Consider the following 18,050-nt stretch of genomic DNA (forward strand, 5'->3'; position numbering starts at 1 on the left):
TGTAGGTCTTCGAGGCAGTAAATGTTACTGTTGGCCAGGTGGATGTAGTTACTCTCAAGAAGGGGAGGAGAAAAAACTTTGGTTGTAATTAATGGACCTCATTTGCATTTTAAATTTGAAACAAAACTTGAGTATCTGTGGGGTGGGGGCTCTCTCTTTAAATTCATGTGCCTGCCTGTTCATGTATGAAAGGAAGTGTGTCTTTCAAAGAAGATGGAGTGTGTGGGTCACAAGCATGAAATCTTTCTCTGTCTTTGCTCCATCCCTCTGTGCTATTTTCCTGCATCCTGCCAATACTTCTGGTATTAGAAAACAGATCCTTGCTCACCAAACCATTATATTGGCAGGCACCTTAAAAACAAACACAGTATGCCATAAGTCTCTGTGGGTTAGAACCAGTTCATTCGATATAGGAAGTGAATCTTCAGCCAACAGGATGCACTCGTGAAAACATGACAGTGGTATTAAACCAATGAAATGTGATGGGTTCAGTCTGTGGCGTTCATATGTCTCAAAAGGAAACAAGATAAACAGTGATTGTTCTCAATAGCTTTAAACTGTAGTAAGTCTTTATAATTACACTAAGCACCATCTGTAGTGGGTGAAAATGTGTCTCTGTTTACACCCTCATTTATCATACTTACATTTATCAATTTCACATTGTAGTCTCCTTTTGAAGACACTTGTTGAGGAACGGTAACCTTCAGATCAACAGCAGAGTCTTCTGGGAAGTTGGAATGTTCTCCCCGACTTTTGAATGTTGCCATATTTTATGTCAAAAATATTTTGCCTGTAGTCATTGAGTTTTTAAAAGTGTCCAAGTTTGTGTGCCTTTGCTGCAGAAGAATAACACAACGTGTGAATGATATGGAATAAATCTGGGATACACTGAGATTTCTCAGTCCTAGTCTTTTGTTGGTGGTGGAGTGTACTCCCTTCATATAAGTATTCTGAAAATGGTTACAATGCTGTTTAGAGAGGCGACATTCAAAACCAGACAATGTTGATCAAAAGAATATAAACTGGGATCCAAGATCAATCCATGAGTTTAGGAACAGAATATCTGGATAGCTTCAATTATTCTTTAAATCTTAATTTGCCTGTTGGATAACTTCCAGGCCCTTTTCTTTCTGTAGAGGCTCATAGAATATAGTAACACTGTGGGCCGGTCAAGTAGAACTTGTAAAACTTTATTCATTTATTCTCAAGACATGTAGCTCTAAACACTGACCTGTGAGCACTGCTCCGTTCTGCCCTCTGAAGCATCTAGGCACCCACCAATTGAGTTTTTGCCCAGCATCCACCACTATTTTGGAATGGTTTTCTCACTTGCTACTGCCACCAACTGGTCGTTTTAGGAATTGCCTGCCAAGAGAACCAGTAGGCCAGCTTCTCTTTCTGTGTTGCCGTTTTATGGTTCCGCCTAGTGCCTGTGACTCCTGCTATCCAGTGACTGGTTACCACAGACATGGCTTGCTGCACTTGCACACTCCCAGGGAAATAGCAGTTTAGCAACTGATACTTCCCTTTTCCTGGCGCCTGTTTTGAATAATGTGCTTAAATAATGGAAGTCTGGGTGGTATGGAAAACGACCAGTAGCATTTAAAATAGTAAAGAGTTAAAAGTTAAAAGTCCCCAAACACCGCACAGTAGTTGAGCAAGGAATATAGAAAGAGCTGTAAACATGCAGTTTCCCTGTCACTTTATACTGCTCTAGCTGATCTTATTCTAAGGCAGGCTGTTTAACTTGGAAGTTACATTGTCTTCAGTCAGGATGTCTTATTAGCATTTCCAAAGCTTTGACGGTTGGTGTTGGCTTCCTTCTTCCTGCCTGACTTGTGCTAGGAGAGAGAAAAACTTTAAAAACTAAGTGTGGGTGTTGTTTCAAGCCCAATCCCTGCAGTAAGAAGATATTTCTGCACAATAAGTAAGAGTTTTCCAAATAAGAAGGAGACTAGTCAATAGCATAACCATTGTGGTTTAGAAATGCCCTTTTTTGTCAGGATTCCACCAACAGTTTAAAAATGTTTTATTTAGGAGTTTATTTTGGAGTTTGAATGTATGGTTATTACATACGATGTTGCTGACTGTTTGATCTGGTATCTGATTTCTGTGCTGCTGATCTGTCATTTCTTTGTTATTCTGATGCAACTGTTGATAGGATTGCATGGACATGGCTGCAGTGTTTTAACAGTGCTCTTACATAGGCTTAAATAGAACAGGATGATGATCTCTCCTGTCTTACTCATTATCATCCTTCAGACATTGCCTAACATGGTGGTTCCATTTCTGGCTATCAAATATTCATGCATGTTTATCTTCATGTCTTAATTTCTCTCTTGACTTATTAGTAGAGGAACTGTCAGGAACCTCTAATCCAAGATATTCCCAAGATGGGTCAGCAAAACACAGAACTACAAAACCCTGGGGTATGAGTCCTCACAACTCGGTCTTAGCAGTTGCCCTCCACTTTTCATTTCCCAAAGAGCCAGAAGCCAAGGGGCAGGCTTCCGACCCGCAGTAGACCTCTTGCAGAGTGAGTTTCACAAAACAGCATGGTAGGTGAAGCCATGTAGACCTAGGCACTGGAGTTTAATTGAAGCCTCCTGAAGGCAAAACACCACAAGATATAATTAAAGTAGATATAATAAAAGCAGTGAATAGTGAGGATTAAAATAACGAAGGCTTAATCGGAACTAAGTGCACAGTTCAACTTCACCAGATGTTATTCTTTCCAACTGAAATCCTCCAGCATTCAGAGTCCACTCTTCCCAAGAGTCAGCATGGACAGAGAGCACATCTGACCCATGAAGCAGGTACAAAATCAAAGAGCCCAAGGTTGGATCAAGGAACCATGAATAAAGCACCAAGAGCAAAGCTAGAATGAAATGAAACATCATGACCAACGGTCTCAGTTGGCCTCAGTTCAGTTGACCAGTCAGACCCATGGTTGGTGATGTCAGTTAACTGTGTAACTCTGTCACTAGGGGTGTGAGTGGGTAGATGTGTGTCAAGAGTGAGATGGTGTGGTTGAGCTTATTTGCAACTAAGCACTCATTGGTTTCAATGCTCATGATTTCATCTTGTCTAATCAGATGGATTGTGGCTCTATTGTTCTCAGTCCTGGAGATTGGAGAGTAGTTTGGGAAGAAGTTAGTCAGCACCCTGCACCTGGGCTCTTATCCCGGTTGCAAAAGGTCACAGCTTGTTAGATCTCCAGTTTAACTTTCCCTGTGTAGGCCTGAAAGCCTGAACCAATCTTCAAGAGAACAAGAAACTGCACTAAAGGACTCAGCTTCTTGATGGCACCCTTTGGGCCCTCCTCTCAGGGCATCTTCAGAGCAGTGTGGAGCTTTTTCTAGTAATCTTGTTGCTCTGAAAGTTTGCAGTAAAGGCTGAAGTTCTCAGATTATATTGAGCAGTCTAATTACCCTCCTAGATTTAGACCTCTGTCTTCGTTTTCTGACTTCCACTAATTGAAATGCTGGCTAAGACATTTGCTAGGTCAGCTAAGGTGAGGTTATCAGTTGTAAATAACCTTTGCTTTGTTGGCTGATACTGCATTGGCTAAGTGATAAAGCTCTGTCCCTGGTAACTAATCTGGCCTAGCTTTTCAAAGACATGCAGGCATATAATAGCTTCAGTAAGTATGTGTTGGGAATAGTTGTTGCAAATCAGTCCTTTAATGTGAATTGAACCAAACAGTCAAATGAGTAGAGCATTAAAAATATTTTTTTTGTAAATAAGATTTAATTGAATAGTAATATTACAAACAAAGCAAATCTTTTGGCTGTGATACACAGGACTCATTGTGGGCCAGTGCTGTCAGTGCAAGCTTTTGTCTCTCATAGGTAATTCATTTATCAGCTTCCTTGCAAATTGTGGTTGAAGTTACTGTTGTATCCAACGATGGTAGCGTCTGTAGCAAGCTTTTTGAAAAAAGTAAGAGATCTGTTGAATCTACTGAGTTGCCGACCTCTTTAGATCCAAGAAGCATGTGGAGCAAATGAGTCACATGAGTATGGGACTTTTAATATCAAATGAAGATTTATTGACAGTGACTTGTACTAGTCAAGGGTTGGCAGAGTCATTGAGAACTAAGGACGATGCTGAAGGTACACCCTTCAGGGCTTCATATAACTTTCAGAGCTACATGTTAGGAATAGGAGAATGTGCAATAATATGGATGGTATGATGGATATATACCGTATTTGTTTTACAACAGTCTTGTCCTGAAATATGGAAAAGTATTCCTGCTGAATTGGTAGTATGAAGAAAAAATAAATCTTGTTGTATCTTTTATTTCTGCAATCATAAAAACTAGAATACTTTGTTAGACTCCTGAGAGGTCCATTTTGACTCCCAAGTGTGAGTATATGGTCAGGAATCAGGCTTGATCTCAGGAGTCCACAAATGGGATAATTTGATATCTTCTTTTTGTGAAAACTCTGGTTATTTATGCACATGTGGTCTCCTTCATTTTGAGCATACATTCACTTTGGGTTTGATTCTCAGTTATGCATATGGTTCCCCCTCATCCGCAGTTACCTCGCCCTCACATCAGGGAACCCCACAATTTCCAGAAGGTCTTTAAGTGTGACTCTTTCTCCCACCAAAGGAGATCACCATATGTTAAGCTTTCCTCAGATTTTCTCACTCTTCCCCATCTTCCTCTGTCCCCAGAACAGTAATTCTTCCCATTTTTCAGGCCACCATTTCAGGGCAATTGAGAGGAGTTTTGTTTTTTTTAAATGGTAAAGATATGTCACTGTAGTGGTGAACCCAGTGAAATTGCTAGCCTTCCTCATCTCTTCCCCCACCCACCCAGCCGCTACCACCTCCTTTCTTCCATTCTTCCCTTCCCTTAATCTCCTGCAAAACAGATTTTTATTGCTCAGCATGGCAGACTCTTTTTTCTTAATGGTCACCAATTTAATTGAGGCAGGTCTGCAAACTATTGCTGGACCAAAGACAGCAACAACAACAGCGACGAAAGAAAAAAGGTGGCAGGCGACCTCCCCAAATGGAGGCTGCATGGAAGCAACAAGGAGGCAGTTGGGCAAAATGGTGGATTGGCTTGGTTAGGGACACTTTCTAGAAGGGTGACCTGTGTAAACAAAGAACTGTAGAGGAAAAAGAATTGTGTGAATAGGAAAACTCCACTGCCAAGCAAAATTGGAGAATAGATTCCTTCTCAGCCGCGGGGTAAGTAGTGCACTCATAAATGGCCTTTGTGTATTAAGCTGTAGGCGTTTGTGAGCAGTCTGACTGTTTCCACATGCCTCTATAGCTCAGCATGTGGTCAGATGAGAAAAGCTTCTGCCTGTTTTCTGAATCTGGAACTTCTAGAAGTGTCAGGAGATTCAGTTCAGTGTTTGCAAATGCCTTTGAGTGGTATCAGAAACAAGTCTTACCCGTCTCGCTTCAGATTGGGGAAGACATATTTTAGAATAAAATGTACAATTGCTGCTGGCCTGTCTGATTCTCATATAACAGACTTTTCTAAATTCTTTTGTTGTCTCTTATGGTAGACACAAGTGTTCTGTGTAGCTTTATGATTATTAAGATTTATTTTTATAAGTAGTTTTCTGAATCAAGGGAAACAGTCGGTAGAGAAAGGTTTTTTTTAAGTGTTTCCCCCCTTCTGGGGGAAACTGCTTAAGGGTGCTTGTGGGCTGCCCCTTCCTGTTTAAAAAGCAGGTTGACACAATGGCCTGGAGTGCCTTCTGTCAGTGGGATCTGATTAGCCAGCTGACCTGGTTCTTAGACTGCACTGATCCGTGCTTTTGTAACTTTGAGTTGGACGGCTGAAACATTCTATATGGGTTGTCCTGGAAGACAATCTGAAAAGTGCACCTGATCCAGAATGCAGGTCTCAGATTGCTATCGGGGGCCAGCTGGTGGTAACATACCTTGCCTGGCTGCCAGTTTGTTTCTGAGTTCAATTTGAGGTGCTGCTGATGACCCTTAAAGCCCTTTATGGTATAGCGCCATATATCTAAAGGGCCATCTTCACCCATGTGTTCCTGTGTTCTACCTTCAAGCTGCCACATGTTGGCTACTCTCTATTCAAGGTAGCTCACCGGACATGGACCAGAGCCCGGGCCTTTTCCATCAAGGTTTCTACTCGGTGGAATGGACTTCCCAAAGAGGTTATGTCTCCTGCAGGAGAGAAAGGGGGGATATAAATCCAAACTACTACTACTACTACTCCCCCTCCTCCCCCTCCTCCCCCTCCTCCCCTCCTTCTTCTTCTTCTTCTTCTTCTTCTTCTTCTTCTTCTTCTTCTTCTTCTTCTTCTTCTTCTTCTTCTTCTTCTTCTTCTTCTTCTTCTTCTTCTTCTTCTTCTTCTTCTTCTTCTTCTTCTTCTTCTTCTTCTTCTTCTTCTTCTTCTGTGAAGAGTCCCTTTGTTGGTGGTCTTCAGGAAGTGTTGCAAGACAGGCTTGTTCTGGGATATGAACAGCAGGCATCTTTTCAGTGGGGGGAGGTATCTGGGATTATAGATTTTGTTTGGTTTTCCCTTCTAATGTTTTAATTATAGTTTATAAGTTACCCTGAGCCAAGAGAAAAACAAGGGTGTAAATATTTTAATAAATAAAAGATTGGGGAACGGTAATAAATTGTGTATATTCAGCATTTAACTATGGTTTAAAATCCTGATTTGTTGGCAAGAAACATAACCCCAGTTTGTTGAAGAGCCCAACATAGAATCACAACATCCTGTGGTAAGATCCATTCATTCCTGGAACAAAAAAAATCCCCTTCAGTTTTGGATTTTTTCCATGAGGAAAGGGGTAGGGGTAGGACACCAGGAGCCCAAGAATAAATCAGGGTTGTTCTTGTCATGAACAAGTAATCCTGTTTGTGGTATTTGAATGCAGCCTATGCTTAGGTGTCTCTTACTATGCTAGTCAGTGGGGGGGGGGGGATAACAAGAGTTTTTTCTTCTCTTGAAATATCAAAGAAAATTTATACTATTTGTGATATTATCTGTATCATGTCCTTTTAATTCACTTGTTCTTCATTTATTCATGTTCAGTCATTTGATGGTGGAGAATTGTTATAGTTTGCTACTATTTAGAAAGAATTTTATTTTCATAGGATACAAAATTATGGATCATCATGGAATACCTTGGTGGAGGTTCTGCTCTTGATCTAGTAAGTAAGCCACTTTTATTAATGTAATTAGAGATTATATATATAAACTTCTCTGAATGTGTGATTATTGTTCTGGGCAGGGAGAGGGGCATAATTCCCGTAGGAATTTAAGATTCACAAAAGGATGTGCTGAAATGCTATGCTTGTAACCTTTACAAATACTTTACTTGCTTTAGAGCAGGGGTGTCCAGATGTTCTGTGGCCTTCCAGATGTTCATAGATGATAATTCCCATCCCCTCTGTCAGCATGGCCAATTGGCCCTGAATATCTGGAGGGCCAGAGTTGGTCTCCCCTGCTATAGAGACAATAACACCCTTGTATATTGGTGGAGACAACCATGTTAGTCTGAATGCCAGAAAAAAAGAAATGTCACTTATAAAAATAATGATGTGTTGGCAGCCAAAAATTAGAGGAAAGGAACAAGGATTGCATTTGGCCAGGCACGCTGAAAGCAGTGTGAACCACAGTGGTATTGCCAGCAGAATGGGCTTGGCAGCTGTACCAGTTGGGTGGCCATGATAAGCCTGGCCACCTTCTCCTACTTCATTGACCCCAGCATCACTACTAGCGTGTTAGGGGTTCACCACCACAGTGGCATACCTAGGCAAACTGGAGCCCTGGGCAAAACCTGAGTTTGATCCCCCCTCATGGGCAGCCACCCTCCCCCACCATGACCAAACAATGATTTTTTCCCACCAGGTTGTTTCAAAGTCACCATCACATTATAGAACATGCCCCAACACAGCAATGGGCCATGCCACACAGCAGAAATATTTTTTTTGAAAATAATTTAAAAATGTTTTCAAAATGTTTTATTACTGCTATGAAAACATTTTATGGTGTTGTATCCAGTCCCCCCAATTGGGGGAAACAGCATCATTTTCAATGTTATTTAAACTGGGGACCCCAGATTTTCCCTTTAAGGTGGATTTAAAAGGAGAATCTGGGCTCCCTAGTTTAAACAAGTGATGCTGGAATCCACCCCCAAACAGCATCATTTTCAGTGGTGTTTAAACTAGGGAGCCCAGATTCTCCTTTTAAATCCACCGTAAAGGGAGAATCTGGGGTCCCCAGTTTAAACACCATTGAAAATGATGCTATTTTGGGGTGGATTCTCCCCCACCCTGAAGCAGCATCACTTTCAATGTTTAAACTGGGGACCTCAGATTCTCCCTTTAAATCCATGCCTAAGGGGGTGGATTTAATAATAATAATAATAATAATAATAATAATAATAATAATAATAATAATAATAATAATAATAATAATAATAATAATAATAATAGATTTTAGCCGCCTAAGAGCAAGCCATTAGAACAAATTCGATCAAGGCCAAAATAAAAAAAATCCTCAGGTGATGCAAAAATGAAGATTGTGCAAAGAAGCTGATGAAACTGTAGATCTTGTCCTCAGCTGCTGCACAAAGATTGCCCAGACTGAGTACAGAGTCACAACTTAGTGGCCAAGATGAACCACTGGAATTTATGCAAGAATTACAACATAAGAACAGCTAAGAACTGGTAGGAACATTGTCCAGAGAAAGTAAAGGAAAATGAGAAGGTCAAGATCCTGTGGGACTTTCAAATCCAAATGGACAAAGTGTTGAAACACAATACACCAGACATCACCGTGATCGAGGACAAGAAAGTGAGCAGCATCGACTTAGCAGTTCCCAGCGATAGCAGGGTCATTGAAAAAGAACACGAGAAGGTCACTAGATACCGCGATTTGAAAATTGAGCTTCAGCGTCTATGGCACAAACCAGCTGAGGTCGTCCCAGTGGTAATCAGCACGCTGGGCGCCATCCCAGTAACACTAGGGCAACACTTGAAACATCTTCGAATTGACAAAATTAACATCTGTCGAATTCAGAAGGCAGCCCTACTGGGATCCGCACAAATACTACGCCGATACATTACAACTTCCTAGGCCTCTGGGTGAGGCTCGAATTGTAATGAAGGCCAACAACCAGCTAAAGATCTGGCAGCTGTGAAATCTATAACAACAACAACAATAGCTAATGCAATTTGAAAATCGAGCTTCAGCTTCTATGGCACAAACCAGCTGAGGTCGTCCCAGTGGTAATCGGCACGCTGGGCGCCATCCCAAAAACACTAGGGCAGCACTTGAAACATCTTCGAATTGACAAAATTAACATCTGTCAAATTCAGAAGGCAGCCCTGCTGGGATCCGCACAAATACTACGCCGATAAATTACAACTTCCTATGCTTCTGGGTGAGGCTTGAATTGTAATGAAGGCCAACAACCAGCTAAAGCAGGGGTGGGCAATTATTTTTTCCATGGGGCCGCATAAGAAACAGAAAATATTATGGAGGGCCGGGCCAAAAGGCAGGGGGGGCGAGGCGCTTTTGAAAGCCCCGCAGAAGCTGGCAGCCAAGGCAACCGACTTCTGTGGGGCTTTCAAAGACGCCTTTCTCCCCAGCACGGCAGGGGGGCCAGTCAGGGTCATCCAGCGGGCCGGATGTGGCCCGCGGGCCGTATAATGCCCAGGTCTGAGCTAAAGATCTGGCAGCTGTGAAATCTACTACTACAACAACAACAACAACAACAATAATACCTTTATTAGGCATTGAGAGAATAAAAGAAAGAAAGAAAACAAGCATTGGCAGGAAGGGGTGGATTTAAAAGGAGAATCTGGGGAAATTTAGGGGGTGCCTGCTGTCAGAGGTGCAATTATTAAGATAGCAGCACCAAAATTTCAGAGTATCTTTGTGAGCCCCTATTGATGATACCATCCAGGTTTGGTGAAGTTTGGCTCAGGGGGTCCAAAGTTATGAACCCTCAAAGGTGTAGCCCCCATCTTCTATTAGCTCCCATTGGAAACAAACCTCACCAAACCTGGATGATATCATCAGGAGAGTCTCTTGAAAAATCCCTAAAATTTTGGTGCTGCTAGCCTAAAAATTGCACCCCCTGCAGGCCAAAAACGGAAAAAACACTGAAAATACAAAAAAATCCCACAAACGAACCTGCATTTTTGGTGCCCACCACAAGGGGCGCCCTGGGCAACTGTCCACTTTGTCCAATGGGAGGAACGCCTCTGCACCACCATGGTTGTTTAGGAGGGAATTAACCGCATGTTCTGAGGAAAATGGAATGCCATGCTGCAGTACGATAGACACACCAGGGTTTACATACCTCAGTTTAACATTTACATTCACTTTTTTATCTGGATTCATAATTTTTCTATCCAGGGAAGTAAGAGAATAATTCCAGCAGTGGCATTCCCCCCTAGTGGAATGTGTGTGGTGTAGTGGTTAAGAGCAGGTAGACTCTAATGTGGAAAACCAGGTTTGATTCCCCACTCCTCCCTCCACATGAGTAGCAGACTGTTATCTGGTAAACCAGATTTGTTTCCCCACTTTTGCGTTCCTGCAAGGTGACCCTAGGTTCATCACAGTTCATTCAGAACTCTCTCAACCCCACCTCCTTCTCTTGGTGTCTGTTGTGGGGAAAGGAAGGAACGGAGTTTGTAAGCTGCCTTGAGTCTCCGTACAGGAGAGAATGGCGAGGTATAAATCCAAATTCTTCTTCTGGGTGTTAGGAGAACATCAGAGTCTGCCTACAGTCTAAATTTTTGGGGTGTAAAAATTAGAAGATACAGTCTTTAACACAATTGAGGATGAGTACATGATTCCTTGAGAATGGGTTGGATTCAGCACAAAATTACTGGTTGTTTAAGAGTTCTTGTGCAAGTGGAAACTCAAGAAAGCTATCATGGTAACCACTTATGTGAAAATCAGACTTAGAAATCAGAATTTCTGAGCCCTGTAATATGTGGGGAGGAAAGTGCCATGTGTTGCACACAATCTTGTGCATGTAAACAGTTCTGTCTGTTTCCACTTGCACAACATTGGGTTCCAGATGTGGGTATGAAGTGATAAGCCCTTGTATGTTAGGCTCTGAAAAGACCACTCTCTGCAATGTGGGAAATAACTCATAAAGGCAGTTCTGGAATGTGCTCTGTTTGTACTTTTTCCATGTCTGTTCCCTCCCCCATGGCCTTTGCTATTAGGCTTTGTCAGCAGTAATAATACACAATTATTGGGAAAGTATTTCTCCAGTGACTTGTAGTTGAATACTGGAAAAATCATTTCCGAGGGAGCTGACTTAGTTGATCAGGGAGAGAATCAATCCTTTATGCTGATCAAAATGGTGTGGTGAAAATTGACTTTGAGAATACCCTTACAGAAGAGTGTCACATCACTTTCATTTTGTTCTCTACAAGAAATTGAGCACCTGGAATTTTTTAAAATGGAAGACATCTGCTAACAGTGTTTTGAGTCACAATTAATACGGTGATTCTTGCTGCCCACTACGCATACAACACTGAATGCCCAGAAGGAGAAAATTGGGAAATGAAAAAAATCTCAGGCCTACATTTATGATATATAGATATGAGATACAGATCTCACACCTACATTCAGGGAGGCATTTGTTTCTGGTGGTTAACAGCTCCCCAATGTTATGTGATTCCTGTTTTTCTGTGTGCCACTTTTTTAAGGGCCTGGGTGTGGTGGGGAATCTCTAATCTGGCTGGGGACAAGCAGTATGCAACAACTCTCCAGCACTTGGGGACTGCCTAGATACCCCAACATTTGTACATTGCTTTGGGGCCTGCATGGCCCTTTTTGGGTATGTTTTGAACAAATATTTTAAACTTTGTATTAACTCGTGCAAATAGTCAGACCCCAGAACTGGAAGGAACTGCCAACAGAACTGAATATTGACTCAAGTGACTACCTTTTCCACCATCCATATTTGATGCCTACGTTGTCTTTACTACTTTCTGCCATGTATTCAGATATCTGCAGAGGCCATAGCTTTTTCTGTCAGTAGAAAAACTAAATGTATCAAGAAGTTCAGATATTAATCTTTTCATTTTTGACTTTTAGAGGCGTAATAGAATTCTTTTGTCCTCAGCCCAGTACTTATACTGTTTAATTCAGACCTGTAATGTTTGGTGTAGTTTCCATATTAACCTCTTTGCCTCTATTATTGTCTTTTATTGCATAGTACTAAACTTGGGTGTTTTTTTTTAAACAACTGGTGTTTAGGCTTCATTATTTTGCGGGGCTTTGTGGTGTTTACGTTTTGTTTTTGTTTTTATAGTTAGAGCCTGGCTCCCTTGATGAAATCCAGATTGCTACAATATTGAGAGAGATCCTGAAAGGACTTGATTACTTGCATTCTGAAAAGAAAATACATAGAGATATTAAAGGTAATATTGGAGAACCTTCAACATTTGTTAATGTTTCCTGATTTACAGTTTATTAATAGTTAGATTTCTGTCCATGTCAGCTTAATTTCTTTCTACAAAATCTGTCATGGAAATCGGATACTGATTTTATTTTATTTGAAGAGATGGTCCTCTGTTCATGCATTTCTTCAGTTTGTCTCCATTCCTCTATTAATTTGTCTTCATTTCCCTATTAACCTTGATTTCTTTTTCTTTAATTGTTTTTTCCCCCAAAATTGAGTTTTTTTGATTATTCTCTTTTGCTTTGTTAATTTTCTCTATTATGCAGTAATCCCTTTGGTTTTATCTTGGCCACTTCTATAATCAAGGTTTTAAAATAGTTCAAATAACGACTCCTACAAATTATTGGCATCACAAATTATTGCCATCACAGTTAATTTTATGGGAACAAAGAAATTAATAAATCAACTCTATAGAGAGTGCAAAATTAATCCTCTATTAAACAATTTCTTCTCCACCTTTTAGATAATTCACTTGAATCTGAGTAACTGTGCCCTCAATTTGTATCATTCTGCAGTTTTCATCAACATAATCAGGTTTTACCCAGTTAATTAAATGGAGACAAATATTTATAAACTAGGTAAATGATTCTAGAGGCTTAAAGTCAGTCAGTGCGTACATTAAAGGGTAAATTAATTCCAGAAATTTAGATACTACTAGCAGTTCTGGAATCCTTCAGATTTCTTTGCAAAAAGTTGTTCTTGTTGACTCAGTAAATAGTTGGTTGGGTTCTCTTCCCACATCTAAGTGGCTATAGAACAAAAAAGCTTGTTGAGTTCATCTTGGTTTGTTTAGTTAATTAACCGCTTGGTATGAGTGCAGAAGGCACTTGGTCACCTCTCTATTACTTAGTTCTCTCCAGGACCAGGACTCTCCAAGGTTAGAACTTCTGATCTTAACAGACATGGGCGCCTTTTAAGCTCAAAACTGCCATTTGTTTTCCAGCATCTAATGCTCTTAGATGCTGTGGCGTAGGAGGTTAAGAGCTCATGTATCTAATCTGGAGGAATCGGGTTTGATTCCCAGCTCTGCCGCTGGAGCTGTGGAGTCTTATCTGGGGAATTCAGATTAGCCTGTACACTCCCACACACGCCAGCTGGGTGACCTTGGGCTAGTCACAGCTTTTCGGAGCTCTCTCAGCCCCACCTACCTCACAGGGTGTTTGTTGTGAGGGGGGAAGGGCAAGGAGATTGTAAGATCCTTTGAGTCTCCTGCAGGAGAGAAAGGGGGGATATAAATCCAAACTCTTCTTCCTCTTCTTCTTCTTGACTGCACTGTCGTTACCATTCTTTCCAAGTGTGTTGTTAGATGTGTGCATTGGGCGCTTGGCAGGAATGCCAAGGGAACCTGGAAGCCTTCCTTCTGAGGTAGCAGCCGTAGCAGCAACTGGCCTGCCCACTCCTGAACGGCACTAGGACTTCAGTCCTGTAGTCAGTATTAGTAGAAAGAGGCAGCCTGTGGAGCTGCTTTCCTGGCGGTTATCTTCTCAGCCGCTCATTGGTGTTTTGGACATCTTAAGCTTAAATGCTCATACTGCAAATGTCTTCATATTTTCTAGCTGCTAATGTGCTGCTTTCGGAACAAGGAGAAGTAAAACTCGCAGACTTCGGTGTAGCAGGACAATTAACTGATACACAAATAAAGCGGAACACTTTTGTGGGCACACCATTTTGGATGGCACCAGAAGTAATAAAGCAGTCAGCATATGACTCAAAGGTAAGGTCAACATTGGGCTGTTAAACATATTTAAATAGCCCCTGAAGCCCCCATTCTTCTCTTGCCTTCATTTGGTTTATGGCATACTCCTCCCGCCTGAGATTTGCATAGGTGAATTACGATTACTGTTTTCCTCTTGTTCTGTGTCCATTATTGCTCATGACTGGTTACCATAGTAATCTCCATTCTCCCAGGGATGTATTTTGCAAACATGTTCATTAAGTTGCCCACGTTTAATCTGTACATTGCTTTATTGTGAATACATAAAATTAAGGTGCAGAGGAGAGTGTACGTTTGTTTAACTTAACAATAAAACAGTGGACTTCAGTATCAGCCCACTCTCTTTTCCATCTCTCTTGTCATATGATTGTTTGTATTCCAGGCAGATATTTGGTCACTGGGAATAACAGCCATAGAACTTGCAAAAGGCGAGCCGCCTCATTCTGAACTGCATCCCATGAAAGTTTTATTCCTGATCCCAAAGAACAATCCGCCAACATTAGAAGGAAATTACAGTAAACCTCTGAAGGAGTTTGTTGAGGCCTGCTTGAACAAGGATCCGAGCTTTGTAAGTGTGATTTCCCCCTGCAGACCTGGAGATTTGCATTTTAGTGTTGAATGTGTAGCCCATGTGCATCAGTAGAAGGCTAGAAAAAAAATCTATTTTATTCTGCTGCAGTTTTTTTATTTGAGAATCTACCTACTATTTGGATATTTGCTTTTCTCCTTCCCATTCCATGTTTAAAAAGAAATTTTACTGGATTTTAAAAATTAAACTGTAGCGCGTATCTAATTTCTCTGGTAAAATAAGAGAACTCAGAGAGAGAGGACTCTATTGTAGCAAATAGAAAACTTCCTTTCTGCTTTGTTTCCATCCCCGTTTTGTCCAGATGGCACATCTGTACCGCTTCCTCAAAAGCACTTATCTGAGCATGGAATTGTCCCCTCTTCGGTATAGGACAAAGCCATTCAGCACAACAGCTAGTTACCTTTTTTCTTTCTGGGGTTATTATACATAACACTGGAGTGGCTGTCTTTTTCAATGTAGCTACTTGGAAGAACTCTGTTAATCAAACATGCACAATGACTATATTTTGTTTCACAGTTCTATTACTAAATGGTCGGTTGACCGTATAATACACTTTGTTGTCGTTGAGATTCTCTTAGCAGACATAGGATCTAAATAGATTTGGAAAAATTAAGAAAACGTCTCTACTTTTTCTGATCCTTTTGTATCCCTTATTGGCAGCCACTCTGGTGTAAAACCATGTGAATGGCTGGGGTAGTCATAGCCAGTATGCTGCTCACTTCTTTACCTCTACTTGTCATCAATTCCTTCCCACCATTGTTCTCTTTCTCTTGCTTGGCTCACTTCCCTCTCCCCTGAACCTTCCCTGAAATGACTGTTTCTAGAAGCAGAAAAAAGAACATTGGGATGGGCAACGGAAGAATTAAAGCATGACCGTCAGCGGAAGGATTCCTAGGGCTGATTAGTCTGTTTATGAGTTTATACTTTTTTTTTTCTTTTAAAGTCTGTTCTGGTCCTTCTCTTGCCTGTTGATTATTTTTAACTGACAGTACTATGCAGGAGAGGGAAGAAAAGTATTAAACGTAGGGGGTTTTTTTGGCTGGTACCTCACAGTAAACATCTTAAAACAACATTCTTGACATCTGCCTAGTGACTTTGTATTTAGACCTTGGGTACACTTAATTTTTTTCTCCCGGTAGAATCCCGCTAAAAACTGAACAGCGTTTAGTAAAGCAACTTATTTTTTGTCTTTAAGAGACCCACGGCAAAAGAACTCCTGAAGCACAAATTTATAATACGCAATGCAAAGAAAACCTCTTATTTGACGGATCTCATTGACAGGCATAAAAGGTGGAAGTCTGAGCAGAACCATGATAACTCCAGCTCCGAAGATTCAGATGGGTAAGTGTAAGGGGCAGGGAGGGGCTGTTTCTGAAGGGGGCCAAAGTTGACAGGCCGCCTCTTGGATACAGTCAAGATTAAATGACTGAAGAACAGCGTAGTAGCATTTTTGGAATTATCCATGTAATAAGAAGCTTCTGGTGAGAAACTGGTGTAGTTTTGAAACATGGGAGGGAGTCCCCTATAACAAGTTGTTTCCCCCCAACCCTTGTGTGTGAAGACTGTTTGATAAGAGTATATAAAATATGTATATTTTCTGTTAGCTTGAGAGGATGTTGAAGCTGCAGTCTGTTGTAAGTTGTCTTTTTAAAAAGTTAATGTAACTTGCAGTGTGTTCTGTTACATGCTGAAGAAATGTATGGGTAGAAATGAGCCATGAGAAGGTCTATAATTGGATTTAAATAAAAGTATTCTTAGCTAGGCCTTTGACTAGGATCTGGGTAACGCAGGTTCAAATCATGCCATGGAAACTTACTGGGTGACCTTAGGCCAATAACGTACTCTCAGCCCTAGTCCTGGCTAGTATTTGGATGGGGGACATTCAAGGAATACCAGGGTTGTGATGCGGAGGCAGCCAATGGTAAACCACCTCCAAACATCTCTTGTCTTAAAACCCTATGGGGTTGCCACAAGTCAACTGTGAATTGACGGCAAAAAACGCCAACCTCCTAAATACTGGAAGCCTGTTTCAAAACTGTCTTGTTTCTAGATAATTTAAGTATTCTGATCTTGTGTGATGCTCTTCGAATACTCATGCTGGAGCTGTCAACTTTGTACTATGGTTGGCTACTATTAATCAGCTGCATGAAACTTTAGTAATAACTCGTGAACTTTATTTGTTGAAGAGAAACAGATGGCCAAGCCTCAGGCGGTAGTGATTCAGGTGACTGGATATTCACCATCCGAGAGAAAGATCCCAAGAATCTAGAGAATGGAGCTACTCAGCTACATGAGTGGGAGAGAAATAAGGTAGTATTTACATTACAGTAATTTCTGGAAAATTAGAAGCTGTAAAAAATTAAATCACACTTTTGATGTCTCTTTGGAAGTATGCTCTAGGTCAGGGGTCTGCAACCTGTGGCTCTCCAGATGCTCATGGACTACAATTCCCATCAGCCCCTGCCAGCATGGCCATGAGCATCTGGAGAGCCACAGGTTGCAGACCTCTGTTCTAGGTCATGCAGACTGTTGTACCTGGTCAAAATTCTAGCATTTAATGTTAAGTGCAGTCCATTAAGGGCAGGCTTCTGAACTGAATAGGAACATTGCTGCCACAGCACCAGTGAATTGTGGAAGACCAAAGTTTACATAGTTGTACAGCATCTGTAATGATGCACACCTTTTTGTCATCAACAGGACTGGCCTTGTTTTGCAAGTGGGCAGCTCCAGCTCTTTCTATTCTTCATAGTAACCCTAACAGAGTAATGAATTGGGATTCAGAGAACTGTGGCCTTATTTTGTTGTATACGCACCCATTCCTTGGACCCTCCCTCCTTCCAGGTGGTCTTCCCCCTCTTTATGAGGGTCAGGATGACCCAGCGGGAGAACTTGCAGTTAGAAGGAAAAATTGGCAAAGTTCACGCAAGTCTCCTGGGATCTAAGCACTGACACAGTAGATTGTGCTTTAGTTGTGGTGTCTGCAGTGCATTTATGCTGTTTATTATATGTGGGGATCTTAATCCTGCTGTGAGCATCTTCTCAGATCTCAGCCACATCAGCTTTGTGCAATGCTCCCCCCACTGCTGATGCCTATTCTTATGGTTGTTGGCAGCGCTATGTTGTCTGCCACTTAAGCCACATTGTAATGGAGCACTAATGCAGTGGCACTAATGCAGTGGTACTTATTTGGAGACCTGTTTACTTGTACGCTATAGATGGTTTTGTAGTGGCTTCTCCTCATTTTTATTAGTAGAATAACCCCATCAGATACGGTTTTTTCATTGAATTTTCCTGAGTGTATAGA

At 41.3% G+C, this 18,050-nt stretch overlaps 1 protein-coding gene across 1 annotated transcript in view; it reads left to right on the forward strand.

Annotated features, from left to right (window-relative positions):
* Positions 1–18,050, forward strand: part of STK24 (serine/threonine kinase 24) — a 39,397-nt gene that overhangs the window by 13,636 nt on the left and 7,711 nt on the right. The window contains exons 3-8 of the mRNA XM_048493921.1: positions 7,102–7,158; positions 12,294–12,402; positions 14,000–14,157; positions 14,540–14,725; positions 15,942–16,087; positions 16,933–17,056. Of these exons, the coding sequence (XP_048349878.1) occupies positions 7,102–7,158; positions 12,294–12,402; positions 14,000–14,157; positions 14,540–14,725; positions 15,942–16,087; positions 16,933–17,056 (780 nt within the window). The remainder of the gene's footprint in view (positions 1–7,101; positions 7,159–12,293; positions 12,403–13,999; positions 14,158–14,539; positions 14,726–15,941; positions 16,088–16,932; positions 17,057–18,050) is intronic.

This window comes from Sphaerodactylus townsendi, linkage group LG04 (assembly GCF_021028975.2).
Source record: "Sphaerodactylus townsendi isolate TG3544 linkage group LG04, MPM_Stown_v2.3, whole genome shotgun sequence".
NCBI classification, from domain to species: Eukaryota; Metazoa; Chordata; class Lepidosauria; order Squamata; family Sphaerodactylidae; genus Sphaerodactylus; species Sphaerodactylus townsendi.